The sequence below is a fragment of the Monocercomonoides exilis genome (assembly GCF_001643675.1).
Source record: "Monocercomonoides exilis strain PA203 chromosome Unknown scaffold24-1337568, whole genome shotgun sequence".
Taxonomy (NCBI): Eukaryota; Preaxostyla; order Oxymonadida; family Polymastigidae; genus Monocercomonoides; species Monocercomonoides exilis.
Genome location: NW_027150569.1, coordinates 404,225 through 423,614, shown reverse-complemented (window position 1 = coordinate 423,614; position 19,390 = coordinate 404,225). Strand labels below are relative to the sequence as shown.

Sequence of the window (19,390 nt, the reverse complement as noted above, 5' to 3'; positions counted from 1 at the left end):
AAGAAATGGGTTGTGGAAAGCCTTATCCACGCCATGTCCGTATGTTGCCTGTGGATCACATACGTCCAATTACTGCAACAAAATCTAGTCTTTTTAGGTATATTTGTTTTGATTTTTGATTCACAAAAAAATTAAAAATAACAAAATTTATGGATTATTTTAAGAGCAAATGCAAGAGGTGGAATGGGTGAAGAAGTTGATGGAACATTTTACACTGATGGTATGATATAAAATTATTCGACGCATTAAGCATATTTTTTTTACCTGGTTTTAACCTCGCCAAAGATACTCGCTTATTTTGTAGATTTGTTCTTTCACATATCACAGTATTCGTTTGCTTATTGTGTTAACTTGATCATTTTTTCTTTCTTTGAAGTATGGTCTATCTGCTCGGGTTGTTTGGACATGTAGGTTTGCCAATTGAAAATTTGTTTTTTTAAAGAATAAAAAAATTTTAAATCAGAGATTCCAGAGGAATCGGTACGACTTTTTTTTATTTAGATTTTTTTTCTATTTCAGATATAAATGTTGTGCAAATAAAACACGATTACAACAAAAAACTCAAGAAGTGTGAATTTTTTAACTAAATTCTGCGAACATGAACAAATTTTTTTTATTTTGATTAGCCACCAAACCGTGAAATATTAACATGTTCCATTCCAAGTCTTATGGTTAGCGTTATAGATACTCACGCAGAGTTACCTAGGTTTTTTATGAGAAAAGTTACAATTCTTTTATAATTATGTTTGAAATTATTTCTTCAAAGAGAATGGCCAGTTGGAGATTATGATGTTCAATTATTCATTAATGGAAGGCTTATTCAAACTGTAGCGTTTCAAATTGTTCCATCTCCTTATGGATGAAATTCTTCAATTGTTAATGTTTGTTGTTTTTAAAAATATTTTTCTCTTTGAAAGATATTGCATTATTCTATTTTATTATTATTTTTTTTTAATGAACAAAAATTTTCACCAGGAGTTGGTGTATTTTTAAAAACTTTGTTTTTGCAAAATTTAGAGCGCTTGAGCTTTGAAAGAAAGCAATGAGTTGTCCAAAGATGAAGATCAATGAATTCATGCTATTGATGTTAAAATTTTCGTTTCCATAGTTTATTATCATTAAGATTATTTTGATTAAGTGTTTTATTCATTATTCTGAAAAATTAATTTAACGCAATCGAATAAATAATGAATGATTAAAGCATTTTTGAAAAAGACATTTGCTTATATGTTCATCTTGGTTGAATTTTAAATAGATTTTTTTTTTATTTCAATAAATTGTGCTTATTCGAATGAACTAATATTCATTCAAACGGTCAAGATTATTCAAATTAAACAGATTTATTTGAATGCACAGCGCATATTATGAAAAGACGTCAAATTGTTATCTTAATTCTTTTATGCAACTTTCTTTTTCTTTTTCTTTTCTTTTCCTTTTTTTCTTTTTTCTTTTTTCTTTCTTTCTTTTTTCTTTTCTTTATCTTTTCTCTCTCTTTCTCTCTAACTTTCACAGCCTTTGTGGAGTTCCTCACCCATTGCGATGCGCTGCTGTGTCTGCGTGTTCTGAACAACAATGCGGAAGCGTTGAGTGTTCTTCTTTCGAAAGAGGAGTGGGAGAAAGAGAGGAAGCGATACAGAGAAAAGACAGAGGAGGTGGTGAAGAGGCAGAAGGAGATGTATTTGATAGAGGAGAAGGAGAAGAAATCTTTTGAGAAGAAGAAGAAGAAGAAGAAGAAGAAGAAGAGGTGGTGATAATGTTGTTTTTGGGAGTGAAGGAAGAAGAAGAAGAGGATAAAGAAGAAAAGGAAGAAGAGGAAGAAGAGAAGAAAAAGAAGGAGAAGGCTAGGAAAGAGAGGAAGAAGAAGGCGAGGAAAAAGACGAAGATGATGAATGAACAGAATGAGTTGATTGAAGATTGAGAATTGTGAAGATAAACAAAATGAAGATGTTCGCAAAAGTTGATCTTTTCTGGGTTTTCAACTCTGAGTTCATCTGGCAAACAAAATACTCCACCTTATCCCTCTTCCTCCACACCCACAACCCCATCGATGGTGCCATTCTCCCAAACCTCAACAACTCATCAACTTCTCTCTCTGCCTTCAACACATCTTTTCTCAAACAAACACGTTCTTTATCAAATGCTGCTGTAGTTCATGTTGGAACTGAATCTCAAAGAAAATCACCTAGAAGACTGATTTCATTCGATGCAAACAGCCACATATTTGAATGGTGCGAATGGAATTGTTCAACTGGCGAAACTTATCATGGAGGTGCACTAAAAGTTAGTTACACAAATGCCAACCTCACAATCACTTTATGTTCATTCAACAATTGTTACTGTACAGGAAATGGTGAAGGAGGAGTAATGTCCTGCCGATATTTATTACAAATCAGCATCACAAAATCTGATTTTTCGAATTGTCAGGCGAGACATGGAGGTGCTGTAGAAATATGGAATCCACAATCTAATTCTGTTTGGACATTCTCAGAAAACAGAGTGGAAAGTTGTTCAATAACTGATTGGTGTGGAACTGGTTGGTATTTTGCTCTAGGAAATGATCCTACAAATTTTCAATTTCTGTTTTCCAAATGAAAGTACATCTCAAATTCTGGTGGTGATCCTGCTGGTGCTGTAACATTCAATTGACCTCCACAAAATAAACCAAATCAGTTTTTGGTGAATGATTGCCAGTTCAACAATAACAATCTGACTGCTTCTAAATCTTATGGAGGTGCAGCTATTTTCTACTATTCAACCTATTCCTGGATGAGTGGAAATAAATTCATCACTTTCTGCTTTTTCGATGGAAATACTGCAACAAATGGAAGAGGAAACGATGTGTTCTTCAATGGAAGCAGTATTATTCAATCACCATTTGACAATTGTTGTTCAACAACCCCAACAAAAAGAGTCTGGAATAATGGACAAGCAGACAATGCAGTGAACAATTGCTGGCTTCCAATCATCAACCAGAACAAAATTGTTCCAAATAATTAAACTGATTCCGACATCTGTGGCGAAACACAGCAAAATCACATGTTCCACCATCGAAGATGTCCCCAACGGCTTCATTTCTCCCTTCAGCGATGCCTTCCTCCCTCCTTCTCTCTCTCTTTCTCTTTCTCTTTCTCTTTCTCTTCCTCTTTCTCTCTTTCTCTTTCTCTCTCTTCTCATCTCCTCTTTCACTCCCACTCAAAGACTCTCACATTTCGTGCCCCAAATACAAAAATCACTCGAAATGATAGACTTTTTCTTATATCCTTTTGATTTCTTCAATTATTTCTTCTTATTTTGAACAGTTTCGATATCATTGCAAAATCCTTGAGCTTTCATCTTCTTTTCAACTGAAGCATATACCATCACTTGCCTTTCATAGATCCCTAAATCAGCACATGTTGTATTGCTTCTTCGTCATTTTCCATTTGATTTGGCTTCTTCTTCAAATGAAAATAAAACTCTCTGCTTAAAAGAATGCTTTCTATTATTTCTTTTCTTCAAATAGCATTTCTTCAATCATATCAGAAAGTTCTTCTAAACTTTCAATAACTTTTGCTGTTTTCACTTCACCTTTTTTGTCCGCTGCAGAAGCTCTCATTTCATAGAATTATCCTTCGCTTATTTGTTTTCTAATAAATTTCTATTCCTCTCCTCATTTCTCCTTTGATTGCTTGATGAATGCGCATGTTGTGTTATGCAATCTCTCAAGCATCATCCATATTATAATGTGTTCCAAATATCGTCTTCTGCCTTGTTCTTTCTGTTTTCTGTGAATTCTTTCATCTTCCAAATGCAAAAAAGTCGGATTCGATCATCTTGGATTGTGCACCTGATGATGATTGGCCATTCTCCGCTAAAAGTTTCTTCCATTTCGTTGTCTCATAATTTCTGCTGATATTCCATGATAGAATATATATTTTTTTCGTCTTTCTGAGTAAGAATGAAAGACAAGGCCTGGAGCTGAATTCGAGGGGAGTTGAATGAAATGAACAATTCAACATTATTTTTGATGCTCATCGAAGAAGGCGTTGAAGAAGAAGTTGATTTGAATGAAATGAAATCAATTCGTTCAAATTGCCTTTTTTTCATCACGAGAATCGCGAATGAAAAGAAGGATAATTCTGTGCCTGATAATCCCAGACGAAGAAAAGCAAACAAAGAAATTATTGGCTAAATTCTGCGGAGCAGCAGATTGAGATGTGTGAATGCATCAGTTCGATGATGCTTCGATCAAATGTTTAATGAGACGAATCATCAAATAAAAAAAACGTGAAAGAAGTTGAAGCAAAAAAAGAAAACGACGAAAAACGTGAAGAAGGAGAAGAAGGAGAAAAAGAAGAAAGAGAAGAAGAAGAATATATAGGAGAAGGGGTGTTGTGTGCAGAATATGTCTGTCGGAGAAATAGATCATTCAGATTGCATTTCTCCGAATGAGAATGTTCTCATAAGCTTATTTTAGAATTCATGAGAAGATGTGATGGGTTGAAGGAATTTAATTACAAGGGAAAGTGAAAAAAGAAGATAATGATGAAGAGGAAGAGGAAGAAGATGAAGAAAAGGATAAAATGAAAAGACAGATTTTGTACAGATGGCTTTTCATTTCCAATATTGCGAATGACAGTTGAGAAGAAGAGGAACAATTGAAATTATTTTTCTTTTCAATTTGCTGTGCTGCCGATTGATAAGCATTAACACATTGGAAGGTCTGCTCTCTGATCCAATGTCAAATGAGAAAAATTATAAAAAGAGGAAGAGGAAGAGGAAGAGGAAGAGGAGGAGGAGGAGGAAGAAGAAGAAGGCAAAGAATACGAAGAAGAAGGAGGAAAAGAAGAAGAAAAAAATTTCGGAGAAATAGAAGAAGGAGAAGTGGAAGAAGGCGAAGAAGAAGATGATGAAACACGTGCTGAATGATCAGAATGCAACACAATAACAGCATTTGCAAACAGAATTCATTCATCAGCAGATATGAAGAAAGAAAGAAAGAAAGAGAAGCTGAAAGAGAAATGGAATGAAATGAGTTGGATGGAGATCTTCTGAAGGAAGTTGAACGACAAATGTGAACAAGACTCATTTGAAGAAAATGAAGAAATGTTGAATGGATTCGAATTTCATAACAGTCAACAGCAGCAACAGACAGTAGTTTTATTTTGTGTTGCAACATGAGAATATGATAGCCATCCAAACAACAAATTCTCAAAAACGAAAAAGGTCTTCTTTTCATCAACCAAGCATTAAATATCATCAATGAAGAGATCGAAGGAGAAGGAGAAGGAGAAGAAGCCACACGATTTGTAAAAATGCTGCTTGAAATGGATTGTTCCTGAAAATGATGCACAACATGAAAAAAATGCTGTTGTCTGAAAAAAAAAAGATAAAAGAAATGATAAAAATAATTAGTTTTGCATTAATTTTAAAAATACCTCAAAAGTTCACGCCTGTCCTTTCTATTGTAAATGCAGATGATTGTCCAATCACCGATGCTTCCATTCTCCTTTTCCATAGTTTCCCTGTGCTCCTTTCTCCATCATCCTTTTTTCTCCTAAAATATCCTTCTTTCTATGTTTTCACACTTTTTTCCCAGGAAAAAAAATATTTCTGAATTTTTTCTTTCCAATAGCCGTCCAATTGTTGGTATTCTTCTTTTTTTTCGATCTCAGCCAAATGCTTTGAAATCGAATATGTTTTCTTCCCCTGTTCCGATTGAATTCAAAAAAATATGCAATTCCTATCTACTGATTGTATCTCAGCATCCTTCACTCTTCTGATATTCTCCTCAGAAAAGCAAAAGAATGGCCATTTATAAAATTTATCAGATTCTTGCGCTCTGAGAAAACCACAGATGGAAACATCTTTAAAAATGAATAACAACCATTCAAAAAATGCAAACATAAAAATATTTTGATTTTTTAAAAAAATTGTTGAATTTCCTTCCAAGATGTTTCTCATAAAAATCGTCTTCCTAAATTCCATCATCGATGCCTTGAAGTCGCTGTCTCGTGCAACCTCTCAATATAATATCGTCCATTCCGCAGAAAATATTTGTTCACCGTCTCTCAATTTTTAGCAAGGAATATTTTTGTTCTTTCAAATCTGATGATCTGAATCTCCATTACTGCAAACACAAAAAAAGATTTATCGTTTTTTCTTCATTCTTTGTTTGTAACGCCTTGCCAAATAACACTAACAACGCAGAATGGTATAACAACTTATGCTTTTATGGTTGCTTTGAGCTTATATTTTGCCCCAATTTCTTCTTTCCAATGGTATCTGAATTCAAATCAAATGACGAATTTTCGTTTTTTTCTGGCTGCAATGCATTTTCAAAAATGCAGTCAACGAGTAGAATCAAAAGGTTTAATAGTTTGTGCTTGTTATTGCATTAAAATTCATGATTATTGTGATTTAATTTATTCTTTATTTATTTGAAGAATTGTTTTGTGAACTTGAACATTGCAATGAAGATGAGCAGAGAAAGAAAATTGGAGAAATGAATGAAATAATTGATGGAATGAATACGGAAGAATTTGAATCAGTTTTCAAGATAAAGCTGTATGAAAACATAGACAAAATGATTGAGGAAAAGAAACTGCAATTGGGAAATGCCACTTGGATACTGAAGCATATTGGATATTGCAAAGTACTGAAGAATGTCTGGAATAGATTCTTTGAGTATTCTACATTAAACGAAAGATTTGAAAAGATGATTGTTGAGGAAGATAAGAAAAAAGAAAAAAAGAATGAAAATTTTCTGATCGATCTTTGTGAATGCCATCTTTTACTTAAAAACGGATCATCTTATGAATTACTTTCAATTTGTATTCCTTGCCTGCTGAAATCTGCATCGGTAAAAGAGGAAAGCGAGGAGACACAAAAGGAAGTGGAAATTGCCTTGCTGGCTTTAAGTCGCGTTAGACAAGATTTTGTATGAACATTTCATTTTCATTTTTATTATATTTGCTTTTTTCCCCTTTATTTCTGATTAGTTTATAGAACGAGAACTGTATTTGAAGAAAATTACAGAAATCATCGAACATCAGCAGAAACAAAGAAACCTTTCACGACTGGCCTATCAATCTGTTTGGCAATTTTTTATGAACAGATTTTTCAGAGATAGAAATTTAAAAGATGTGATTGTGAACGAATTACACTTTGCTAGAGAAGCAGCAAGAGAACTGGAAGAGCTAACAAGAAATGTGAATTTGAAGAGAAAAGAAGTGGAACGAGGAAAAGAAACGAGAGAAGAGTTTATTTTGATAAGATGGCTCGAAACATCGGGTTATTATTTCCTCAGATGCAAATTAGAGAATAAAGAATATGATGGGCTAATCAATAGCATTGTTCGGATATATCAAGCAGCCAAGGATAATCACAGAGAAATTAGCAATCAATGCATTTGTTCCTTGAGAATTGCGGTGCAAAGAAGAGTTGTGAAAGTTGAAGACTTGTTGAATGGAGGAGCTGTTGATACTGTTTTGGAGGAGATGCAGCGACCGAAGTTGAATGAGAACATGGCGTATGAATGCTTTCAATTCCTTGTGAATGTTTCATATCGATTAAAAGGAAAGGAGAAAAGTGAAAATGATGAAATGAAAAGAAAGGCAATCAAAATGGAGATTTTTGAAAAGATGGAGGAAGAAGGATACGAAGATACCATCACCACCTTTCATAAAATATTTGAATTTCTCAATAAAAAATATTTTAATGAGTTACCTTTTAATATTTCTGATTATTTTGTTTATGTTTGAGGAAATTCATTGTATTTTGTAACTCTTTATTTTCAATTTTCTCTTTTTTCATTCATTTCACAAAACGGTACAAAAATTAATTTTCATATGTTTGCTTTTGAAGTGATTTATGATCCAGATTCATCAAAATGAAGTGAAGAAATAACCAAAAAAAAAAAAAAGAAAATTCAATTTTTATTTTCCAAATTAAAATATTAAAAATCATCAATTTCTCCATTTTCTTCTTTCTTTCACCAAAGTTCTTCCCAAAATGAGTTGACAAACATTTATTATTTCATATTCTTCATTCATTCTTTTGATTGTTTTGAGAATAACAACCACTTTTCAGCTCATTGGCAAAAAGAAAATTGTGTTTTCTCAATGCTTTCTTTGCTTTCAGGGAATATCAGAAACCCTCAGAGAATGTTGAAAATACAACAAAAACAGTAAACAACATTGTTGATGCTGATTCAAGTGAAGAGAAATATTCAACCCAAACGCTTTTCTATGCCTGTTTCCTCATTCTTTATCATTTCCATCTCCAAAAGTCAAAACAATCCGTTTGCAGCATCTGAAGACAACAAAAATGTTCAATTTGAAAATCGGAGAAGTGGAAGAAATTCTTACGGGAGTTTTGATGTATCTCTTGAAGATTGAAGACGAGAGAGAAAGAGAGAAGAATCAAAAAAATAATCAAAATTGTATTATTCATTTGAGTTGATGGGCTTTTTGCGAAGAATTTGAAATAAGAAATGTTTCTTGAATTGGAAGAAGAAAAAGAAGAAAACAAAAATGATGGAAATAAAGTTGAGAATTCTGAAGAAGAAGAAGGTGAAGAAGAATAAGAAGAATAAGAATAAGAAGAAGAAGAAGAAGAAGAAGAAGAAGAAAAAGAAAGAAAACACGTTCGCACAAACGAACCTGTTGACTCTGAAGGAGCCAAAGTTGGCATAGGCGTAACTGTCTCCCTTTTGCAATTCTGCATTTCAATTATTAATTTTATAATGTTTGAAAAGCAAAAATTATTTAAAAACTTTAGTATGGACCGATTTTTCGCAAAAATTTTTGTTTCTCGTGAAAAAACTTTTTTTAAAAATGACCCATAAATATGAGTATTTTTTCAAAAAATAAATAATACTTGATAATTTTGAAACAAAAAGTAGATGAAATGTTATTAATTGTAATATTGTTCAATTTTAATAATAAAAATTTGATTAATAAAACAATAAAAAAAAAAAAAAAAAAAAAAAAAAAAAAAAAAAAAAAAAAAAAAAAAATAAATTTAAAAATTTGAATAATTTGATCAATCCCACAATCATATTTTTAATAACCAAAATATTAAAATTTGCTTTCTTTCGCCAAGAATTGAACCCACGTTTGAGATCATATTACAAATCATATACATAAATATAGTTTTAAAGTGTGTGATGAATAATTATCAATAAATCATTCTATCCTTAATGAATTTTGATTAAGATTTTTTTGGATGATTATTTGCATGAAGCAGGAGGACATACGCATAAATCCATGGTGATCATGAAAAAGAAGCATTGAAAAAACGTGTGTATGCGTTCTTTTCAATGATTAACTATATTTTTTCAAATTTTTTGACATTTCTCAATTAACATTGTATATTTTTTCCTGATATAAGAAGAATACTGAAGACAAAGCATAATTGAGTGAAAAAGATGCATAAAAAGCACAGGGAGAGGATGAGATGATTATTTTGGAATAAAAAAACGAAGCAAATTTGATTACACATTTTTGAGGATGAATTCCAGAACGAACAATGAAATAAGGCCGCAATATTATTTATTACAATCAAAAGAAAATTATCAATTGAACCTATCTTAAAAAGCAATAATACAGCTGACGACTTATTGAACTTAAGATTTTGTGTATATTTAAGTCAAATATATTTGATTTGATCAAATTATGTGGAGATCTTCTAATCTTTAATTGTTCATTTGATATTCAATCTTTGACATAAACAGATCAGTGCTCATTGATGTTCACAACGAGTGAAAGTTGCGCATTGAAAGGATACAGTCTGATAGATAGTTCATTTTCCAAATCTCCACTGGTGGTAGCTTCTACTGTTTTGTTTGAAAACCTCAACATTTCAAACGTTGTGAACACCGGAAGCGGTGAAGAAGGAGGTTTCGCAAGAGTGGTTTTGAAAAAGATTGAAGAATTTATTATCAAATCAACAAATGCTTCATCTTGTTCGCTTTCATCAAGCAATGGAAAAGGTGGATTCTTGTTTTGTATTGTCAAAATTGTTTGAATGAAAAGCCTTTTCTTTTGGAAACAGCTGCATTTATGAGCAACAAAGCTTCCATTGGGAAAAACGTGTTCATTTTGGAAAAGGATTTTAATTCTTCTGTGACAAATGACTCATTCAAGTTTGATGACTCATCAATGAAGGATGATGAAACTCTGTTTAAGGGGAGTGATGATTTTCATTCAGACAAAGATAAGTTCATGTTCCTTGTTCCATTCATCTCATTTGAAATTTTTATATCACCAGAAGGAGTTGATGTTACAAGATGAAGAAATAAAGGAGAGGCAAGGCTTGCGATTAATAAGCTTGCTGTGTTGCTGACAGCGTAGCAAAAGAAGGAGGAGTTGCTGCAAAAAGCGTTGGGGTTTTGATTATTGAATGATTAACTTCTTCCTGTCATGAAGTTTGATGGAGATGATGCTTGCTTATGTGATCTGAAGAGAAATAAATACGAAGCAGAAAGGAAAGCAGTGGGTGTCTGAGTGAAAAGATGTCTGAGATGAGACTTCTTCATAACTTTTGAACAGTGCAAAGCATGGTTCAGTGAACAAAAGGCGGGAAAGTGAATGATTCGAATGTGGGATTTGAGTTGGGATGGAGCAAGATTGTCAGACACATGATAATGTGAATGCAAAGGAAGATTAAGAATAAACAGAATCGCTCTTCTGGAAGAGCATCATTTGAGTATGTGATGTTGTCTGTACATCTGAGTCAGATTGTGGAATGATTGAATGTGGAAGGTGTTGTGAATGAGAGGAACAAAGAAGTGGTGGTGATGAGAATTGTACTGAAAGGAGAAGAGAATGACGTATTGAGATGCAGGAGTGGAATAAAATGAATTCGCCATGTGAGGAAAGGAAGCATGAAGTTCATGCATTCTTGTGGAAGTGAGAAGACGATTTCTGCTCAATTGAAAAAGGAGGGAGTAGTGTTTGAGGGGAACGATGGTTGAAGGGGAAAAAATGTAGATTTGGAAAGCATTGATTTGTGTAGGAGAGTAAATGAAGAAATATTCGCGTTTTAATATCGAAAGATGGAAATTTCAACAATCTGCATTATTGGATTGATGGAATTATTAAGGGTTCAAATTTGTTTATGTTTTTTGTTGGATAAGAAAATTGTGCAGTGTGCGTTTATCGTATTGGGAGAAATGTTATGTGGCGAGATATAATCTAGTTGACAGACGATTTGAGCTAAAATACAGATAATAAATGAAAAGCGCTCTTTTTCTAATAACTAAAAAACTGAAATTATTTGGCGAAACTTTGTCTGTCATGTTCAGTTTTAAAAATGCCAAAAATAAAAAAATAATGGGTGTGATCATTGAATTAATTTGTTCTCACGCATATTTACGCTCATTGCAAACTTATATAGATGAACTCGGTGGCTTGCTAATTCCATGTACATTTTTATTTATTTCTTTTGATATACAGTGTAATTAATGTTGAATAGTGTAGAAATTATCAAAGCATGTTTTAATCTTAAAAAAGGATAAATTTTTGGAAAATTAGTTGATTCATGTTTTAATAATGGATTGAAATGTTCTCATCAGAATTTGTGTTTCGATTAAATACTGGTTTGATTTTGTCTTTTCAAGAAATAATTGATCAAATCAATTTTTTAAATTATTATTTAAAAACAGGAAGTCGAATTGTCTGAGCGTATGTGCCTTGTTGAATTCACGAGAAATTGCGAATGATATCGCGAGATATTTTTATTGGAGCAGAAAAAAAAACATTATTATGAACAAAGCGATTTAAGAAGAGAATTTTATTAAAGAAGCCAAAAAGAACGAAGGAAAGATTGAAAAATTGGTGAAAGATTTTTCCAAATCAAATCTTTTGTTTTTTTATGAGTTTTCATAATGCCGATATCAACTGGTGTGCTTTGTCTGCTGTAAGTTACGTTGATGAAAGAGGAAAACGAGGAAGCTTTTAAAGAAGTGAAACAAGCACTTTCAGCGCTGAATTGCTATAACTATCAATATGGAAAAACATTCTTGTTTTATTATAAACGTTTTTGATTTTCTTTCTTACTTGATAAGGAAATAGAGCATGAACTGTTTATGAACGAGATCAAAGAAACCATCCAGTGTATGCAAGAACATCGCAATTTGACTCAATATACCTATCAGACTTCTTGAATGCTCATGATAAAAAGTATTTTTTTTTTGGATAGAAGTTTGGAAGAAGTTCTTTCAAATGAGCTTCATTTTATGAGAGATACAATAAGAGAACTGGAAGAGCTGAGAGAATGCGTTTGTTGGAAAACGAAAAAAGAAGAAAGCTAAATAGAAAGGAAAGGAAAGGAAAGAAGCAAGAGTAATTTTTGACGAAGAAAAGTTTTGGAATTTTATTTTATCTATCATCAAAACAAAAATGAAGAAATTAGAATGTGAGTTGGAAGCATAATGAGAGTGATTTGCACAGTTGAAGAGACTGGAAGAAAGGAAATGTTGTTGAAGATGAAGAGGAGGATATTATTTTGTCAAATATAATGTTCAAACAAATTGATATCCATATTTCGTTTTTCAATGATATTAACAATAGATAGATGAAAGAGAATGAAAAAGAAAACTGGGATGTTTTAATAAAAAAGATGAAGAGATGCATGTGAGAAAATAGACAGGGAAATGATAAAAAAATGTACTATCAGATTTCACTGTTTAAATTCAAAAAAGAGAAGTGGACTGCAAACAAAACAAATACCAGGTTTCTACGTCGGCTTTTTCCCTCATCTACAAACTTTTTTATCTATAAAATACCTGAATTTTTCGGAATCACTCGAAATTTTGTGAAGACCGTTTATTTTTATATTTTTTTCACATCAGATCTTGTTTTTAAACAAAACAAAATAGAGTTAAATAAAATATCAGGTGTATATTCACAATGATAAATTAACTTGCTTGAGTAAACTTTCGAAGTAAAAGCGAAAAATTGAATTGAAAAAAGTGAAAAAAATATCAACAAAACGATTGCTTTCGACTTCTTCTCTGTTTCAGCATATTTTTTGTCATGATTTCAATTTCTCATTTGTATTTCTTTGAATTTGCTTTGGATACATGGATATTCTGACAAGAAAAGAAGTGCAACGATCATTCACACAAATTTACAGGGTGGCTCAATTCAAATATAAAAAACAACGCCTTTCTTTTGCATTTCCTCATTTTCTTCTATGTCAAAAGAAGAAGTGGAATGGAGCATTTTGGAATGCAGCTATCTGTTTGGAAGATAATTCTCGTAAAACAGATTATGCATTCTTTGAAATAAATTAAATATTTTTTGTTTCGTTCTTTATTCATCTCATCCACAGTTATCTTCATAATATAAATGTCACTTAATGATCTTTCGGAGCATTAATGTTGAGTGCATTTCAGCGTAATGAAACATAATATTTGTTTCAACGAAAGAAGCTTATGAACCAATGGTAGCTGATTTTCAACAACTCTTTCACATTTCATTGAATTGTTTAAACATGTTACTTTTACACAGTTCCTTTTCATCCAATTAATTCAAAATTCTACCAATTCATTCGATTGTATGTTACCAATTTTCAGTGAGCAATATAAATCGTTCAAAATTGTTTTCAACTAATAATTATTAAAATTTCAAATAATCAATATTTGAAACCAAAGACTCAAACTTAGCGCCATTATTTTTTCAAAATTGAGTGTGTTTGATTTTATTTAATGCTTGTGTGCTTCCAATCAAAAGTTGATTAATAAATTACACATGATTCAAACATTAAAAACAAAATTAGAGTTAAAACTTGATCAATGCACAAATTAACAAAAAAAAAAAAAGGATGCTACCGAGTTCATCAATGTTAGTTTGCAATGAGCGTAAATATGCGTGAGAACAAATTAATTCAATGATCACACCCATTATTTTTTTATTTTTGGCATTTTTAAAACTGAACATGACAGACAAAGTTTCGCCAAATAATTTCAGTTTTTTAGTTATTAGAAAAAGAGCGCTTTTCATTTATTATCTGTATTTTAGCTCAAATCGTCTGTCAACTAGATTATATAAAGCCTGTTATGTGATTGATAAAACAGGCAGATTTGTCCCATCTATTTTCGAAGGGTGCAAGCAAATGAATGTGGGGCTGAGGATGAGGAAAATTGTTATTGGAAATATGAGCAATATAAGGGGAAAATGTGTTTAAAAAAGCTGTTCTGTGTCAATTCAAGTGAAATAAATTGGAGTGAATTTGTGCAACATTAATTCAAGGAGAGTTTTTGAGATATTTGTATTATTGATATCAACGGAAGCTCGAATATGCATTGGATCTGAAACAGAAGAGGCAAAGCTGCACAGGACAGAATCTGCGAAGGATTTGAAAGGATAGTGAAATGAACAGAGTTTCTGGTTGTGAAAGAAACGATGAATGAAAGAATGGTTGCGAACTATCAGGATTGTTTTATGAAGGGACGAGAGTTGATGTGTCACGTTTTTCGCTGCGAAAGAGGAGGGGAATGAGAGATGATGTGAAATGCATGAGGATAGAAAAAAAGATGTTCCATAGCATTAAACTGTTAATGCTTGGATGATGATGATTATTGTGAGAATTTGTATATCACTTGTTTTTCTGACATAGCCACATGTTTATCGTTTGAGAGTATGAATGTGTAAAAAATGTGGTCTTGTGAAAATAATCAATCTGGTTGTTATTTCAATATTGCTATAAAAATGGAATAAAATTATTATCGTGAAATCAACGAGCTGATTACTAATGGCACGTTGACAATTCTTGTGTTTTGTTTTTGTTTGAAATTCAAATGCCATCATTTGTATTAATTGTATTTTCTTATTGCAAAGTGATCAAAATGTGATGTGTCCAAATTTTTTTGAAAAGTTCATTTTGTTTAATTTTCAAATAAGACAAAAATATCATATTTCGATCGAATTTCTGTTCCCACTGACAATACTTCACTAAAATGGAATTAATTTCATTACCAAGATTTTGTTTTCATGACAGCGAAATTTGGTGAGAGGGAACAGAAATTTTAACAAAATATGAAATTTTTATTTTATTTGAAAATTAAGCAAAAGGAACTTTTCAAAAAAATTTAGACATGTGATAAATAGTAATGAGAAATAAAATTTTATATATTTATTGGCGACTGTTCTGTTCCAATATTTGTTGATTTTATTAAGCTTCTGAACATTTTTCGATTGAGAATTGTATTTGTTTTTTCTTTTTCTTTTTTCTCCATTTCTTCTATTTCTCTCTCTCTTTTTTCGCAAAACTAAAGGGTTTCAAACTCCAACGTTTTTAACTGTTGGCTATCGTTGTCTTTCAGAAATCTTCCGTCATATGATCTGTGTCTTTTCTTTTTCTTCATTCTTGGAGTTTTGCTATCCATGTCAGATGAGAATATTTCATCTTCAGTTTCAACTTTTGTTAATGTTTCTTTCTCTTCTTTCTCTTCTTTGTCATCAATCCTTCTTTTTTTTTTTTTTTTTTATGAATTCAGTTTTATTTGTTTCATTCAATTTCTTCGATAATCTTTTTTTCTTTAACATTTCATCAAGTTCATTTTCATCACACATTTCATAGTTGTTTCTTTTTCTCAATTCCTCTTTTTTTTTATAAATAAGAAGACAATATGAATTTCCTCCCTTTCAAATGAATGCTTTTTTAACTTGCAACGCTTTTGCTGTAAGCTCTCAAAAAACATCCAAATTTTTCTAACTGATTTTTGAAAGTTCCTTAATATATGCTGTCAGTATGAGTCTGTTGTTGAACCGATATTGAAATTCATAACAATATTCTTTTGTCTGAATGAACGTTCTTCCTCTTTTTGGAATGTGGTTTTTCAGATGAGACCACACACTTTCGATTGTTTGAGTGTAAACTTTAGGATTTTCAGGCTTAACAAAATTGAGAGAATGATTAACACTGTCAATGGTGAAGCCGTTTTCACTAATGCAGTTATATGCTGACCATTTATCAGACATTATAGTTGAAGATCTTTCAATGTTCTTTTTCACAAAATACAATATTGTATCTGCTTTTCGATCTGGAAGAAATTCGACTAACAATTTTTGTGGCTTTCCAATTTCTTTTCTCTCAACAACCCCCCAATACCATTGCTGTTCTCTGCATCTCCCAGCGCAGTTCTTTCTTTTATGAATAAAAGTTTCATCAATTTCCACTATTCGATCTTTTCCTATTTTTTCCATTTCGAATGTTTCAAAATAATAACATATTCTTCTTTTCTTTTCAAATAATTTCAATACAGTTTTGTTTGAAATTTTTGTTTCAAAAGTGAATTCCTTTATTGGGTATGTGTTCCAAAAATGTTACAACATTGATGTTTGTTTGAATGGTGAAAGATGAAATTCCATTAAAATTGAGTTTTGATTCCAGCTGTAGTTTTTTCCGCATTTTGAACATTTGTAAATATCGTAATCACCATCTTTTTTTTGGGTCCTTGATTCCATCAGTTTTTCGCACTTCCAGCACATTCGATTTTTTTAATTATAACAAATTTGGACAGCAATTCAATAGCCAACTGATTTTTGTTGTTTGATCGCTTCAAAAACTCACTGAAAGTTAGTTCTTTATCTATTAATTCGTTCTCAACCATGTGTTTGATAGAATAATTTTGAAAATGATCAAAATTTTGAAAAGTTAATTAATTATAATGGCTTATTTTGAGAATCAAAAGCTAATGTTTGTTGATGAATTTTGAAATTTGAATTTTGGATGAATGAAAATAAAACCTGCTTTTCAAAATAATTAGCACAATTTGTTAAGCAGTTTCAACACAAAACAACATTTCAAAAAAACAAAAATGTGTGCAATTCAAACATTGAATTAATTAGATTTTTCAATATATTCATAAATCAAGAGTTTGTCCAATTCAACAATTTTTTAAATTCAAAACAAAAATAAACTTTATTTCCTTTTAATTAAATTTGAAGTATATATTAACATGCAACTATTCATGAATAAATGTTTACACACATGGGTGATTCTTTTTGAAAAGTCACAAATGTTAAATTTTCAAATACTTCAAAAATTTCATATTTTGCTCAAATTTCTGTTCACACTCACGAATCTACTTAAGAATGAATGAAATAGCATTATCAAGTTGTTGATTCCATTTAAGTGAAGTTTGATATTTGTTAACAAAATATTTAGCAAAATATGAAATTTTTGAAGTATTAGAAAATTATGCATTTGTGACTTTTCAAAAAGAATCACCCACACACAAATTCATTTATTTCTAAATTGTCTTCAATTTCTATCGCTTTTGTTGTTTGTGCTGTTCCCATTGCCAACAACAATAATGTCTTGTGCTCATCTCTCAGACCACACTCCACTGTTCTGCTGCTTCTTCGAACACAGTTTTCATATCTCGCCTCACTGTTTCTACCTGAAAAGCACATCTCATTTGACACTATCAGCATTGCTGCCTTCGCACGTAATTACCAAATAAATTCTCTTTTCATTTCTGAAAATAACACACTGTCTGGCATCTGAACCAGAACACTTTTTTCCACCATTCCTTTCAGTCGAAACCATTCAACTTTTTTCACATTCGATATCTCTCGATTCACAATCTTCTGTCCTGCCACCTCTGCCTCATTCTCTCCAAACGGGATCTGCAGCGTCAGGCACTCACACAGCATCATCCCAATCGAGAACGAGACTGACTCCTTTGCTGCTCCCATCTTCTTGTTGATCAGCAGCTCAGGTGCCTTCCACCTCAGGCACTCTTTTTTGAAGCTATCCTCATCCTCAAATGCTGATGAAGGAAGAGAGTCACTTTCATCATCATCATTATCACTTGCGGACGTCACAGCAGTTGACGAAGAGATGGATGATGAATCTGTATCATCAGAAGAGAAGTCTGAATGCATAACAATGCAGATGACCATATGTTCTGAGAACAATACAACGTGAGGACTCAGATTGGCAAGAGAAGAAAGAGGATTTTCCATTTCATCAAAGGAGTGAAGTGCAAGATTGGCCACCCAGAACAGGATTTGGGCAGTTGTCTGCTCTCTTTCCTTCAGAGTGCCTATCGCCATCTGCTTCTTCTCGTTCCTTCCATGAAGCAGCATGAACAATGAATCCCTCAGATCCACAATCAATTTCTCATGAGGCGATGAACAGGCCATGGCATCCACCAGATTGGACATGGACGAGGTGGTTGGGCACAGATCCTCCCCGCGAACAAAAGTTGAATCTGAGTCTGTTGTTGAAGTGGATGTGACCGATGGAGATGGTGTTCTCTTTCTCGTCTCCTCCTCTTCATCCACTTTCTCAAGCATCCATTGGGAAATCTTGTCTGAATCTCTTCCCAATATATATTCAGTGGAGTCACATTCAGACAACAAATGCTCTGAAGACTCAGAATGTTGCATATTCGTTTCATATATTCTCTTCTTCATTCTCTCATCATTTTTCTTCCCTGCCTCTTTCTCTGCCCTCCTCCACTGCTCGTCAGACGACATCTCCATCGTCACCATCTCAATCAGCTTTGGATCCTTTTTGATATTGTCTTCCACAATCTCTTCAAGTTCTTTAGTTCTTCTCTTTGATTTCCTCCATCGAAAAATAAATGCAATTGCAACGATAAGAACTGTCATCAGAATAACAACAAGCACAATCACAATAATTGGCCATTTCGATTTCCCTTTTTTTCCTCCTTCAACAATTCTTTCATCCACTTTTCGTTCAATTTCACTTGCATTCTTCAGAATGAATGAATTTGCTGATGAAGAAGACTCTGCGTTCCCAAATAAAATATACACACTCATTTCAACATCATTTCCACAACTGCTGATGAGATCTTTTGCCGCGCTTCCTTCTGCTTCTTTCTCCGACAAAAACCCATTTGAATCAAAATCTTAATGTTCAATCTCTTTCTCCTCTCCCTTCCTCTTCACAACTGAAAATGACAGATTGCATGAAACAAGAAGCATTCCTTTGAATGTCAGCTTCATTCTGTTTGCTTCTTCTTTCGCTTCCACACTCTCCAGAACATGTATGAAGAATGATGAATCACTTTCTGAAACAATCCCTTCTAAATTGCATCCTTCATTCAGAATCCAAAGTTATGTATTTGGTAAAACCACATCTCCTCCTTTCAAACTCATCACATTCAATGTTCCGGAATCTGAACAAATGATGTTTCTTTTCAGTGATGGATATCCTTCAATTGATGGATTATTATTCTCAAATGATCCCATCTCAATAATCACATTTCCTCCACTTATTGTTATTCCACCATTTTGTAAAATATGACATTGTTGTGTCTTTCATCGTCACAGAACTTTTCACAACATCCACCAGAGATCCATCCCATCTGCACATCTCTTTTTCTTCTTCATTCAAATTCTGCTCATTTCTTTCCTTTGAACTCCCA

General features: G+C 32.4%; 3 protein-coding genes across 3 annotated transcripts; 2 read left to right on the top strand and 1 right to left on the bottom strand.

Annotated features, from left to right (window-relative positions):
• Positions 1-5: 5 nt before the first annotated feature.
• MONOS_6846 (uncharacterized protein) lies at positions 6-863 on the top strand (the record flags this gene model as incomplete). Its single annotated transcript, XM_067877114.1, has 8 exons — positions 6-97; positions 165-220; positions 286-326; positions 377-397; positions 464-480; positions 520-568; positions 627-706; positions 767-863. The coding sequence occupies 8 exons, from the start codon at positions 6-8 to the stop codon at positions 861-863; spliced, it is 453 nt and encodes a 150-aa protein (XP_067726846.1).
• A 5,313-nt stretch (positions 864-6,176) lies between these two features.
• On the top strand, positions 6,177-7,837 carry MONOS_6847 (uncharacterized protein). The gene is made up of 4 exons (XM_067877115.1): positions 6,177-6,193; positions 6,330-6,357; positions 6,426-6,919; positions 6,981-7,837. The coding sequence occupies exons 1-4, from the start codon at positions 6,191-6,193 to the stop codon at positions 7,740-7,742; spliced, it is 1,287 nt and encodes a 428-aa protein (XP_067726845.1). The 5' UTR covers positions 6,177-6,190; the 3' UTR covers positions 7,743-7,837.
• A 9,607-nt stretch (positions 7,838-17,444) lies between these two features.
• On the bottom strand, positions 17,445-18,782 carry MONOS_12117 (uncharacterized protein; the record flags this gene model as incomplete). The annotated part of the gene is made up of 1 exon (XM_067864712.1): positions 17,445-18,782. The coding sequence occupies one exon, from the start codon at positions 18,780-18,782 to the stop codon at positions 17,445-17,447; it is 1,338 nt and encodes a 445-aa protein (XP_067726844.1).
• Between the last annotated feature and the right edge of the window lie 608 nt (positions 18,783-19,390).

Bases quoted from the DNA above. Each gene is read 5' to 3' on its own strand.
- MONOS_6847 (XM_067877115.1), top strand. The intron at 6,358-6,425 runs GTTTGTGCTTGT...ATTTATTTGAAG, and splicing joins TAGAATCAAAAGGTTTAATA to AATTGTTTTGTGAACTTGAA. The intron at 6,920-6,980 runs GTATGAACATTT...ATTTCTGATTAG, and splicing joins GTCGCGTTAGACAAGATTTT to TTTATAGAACGAGAACTGTA.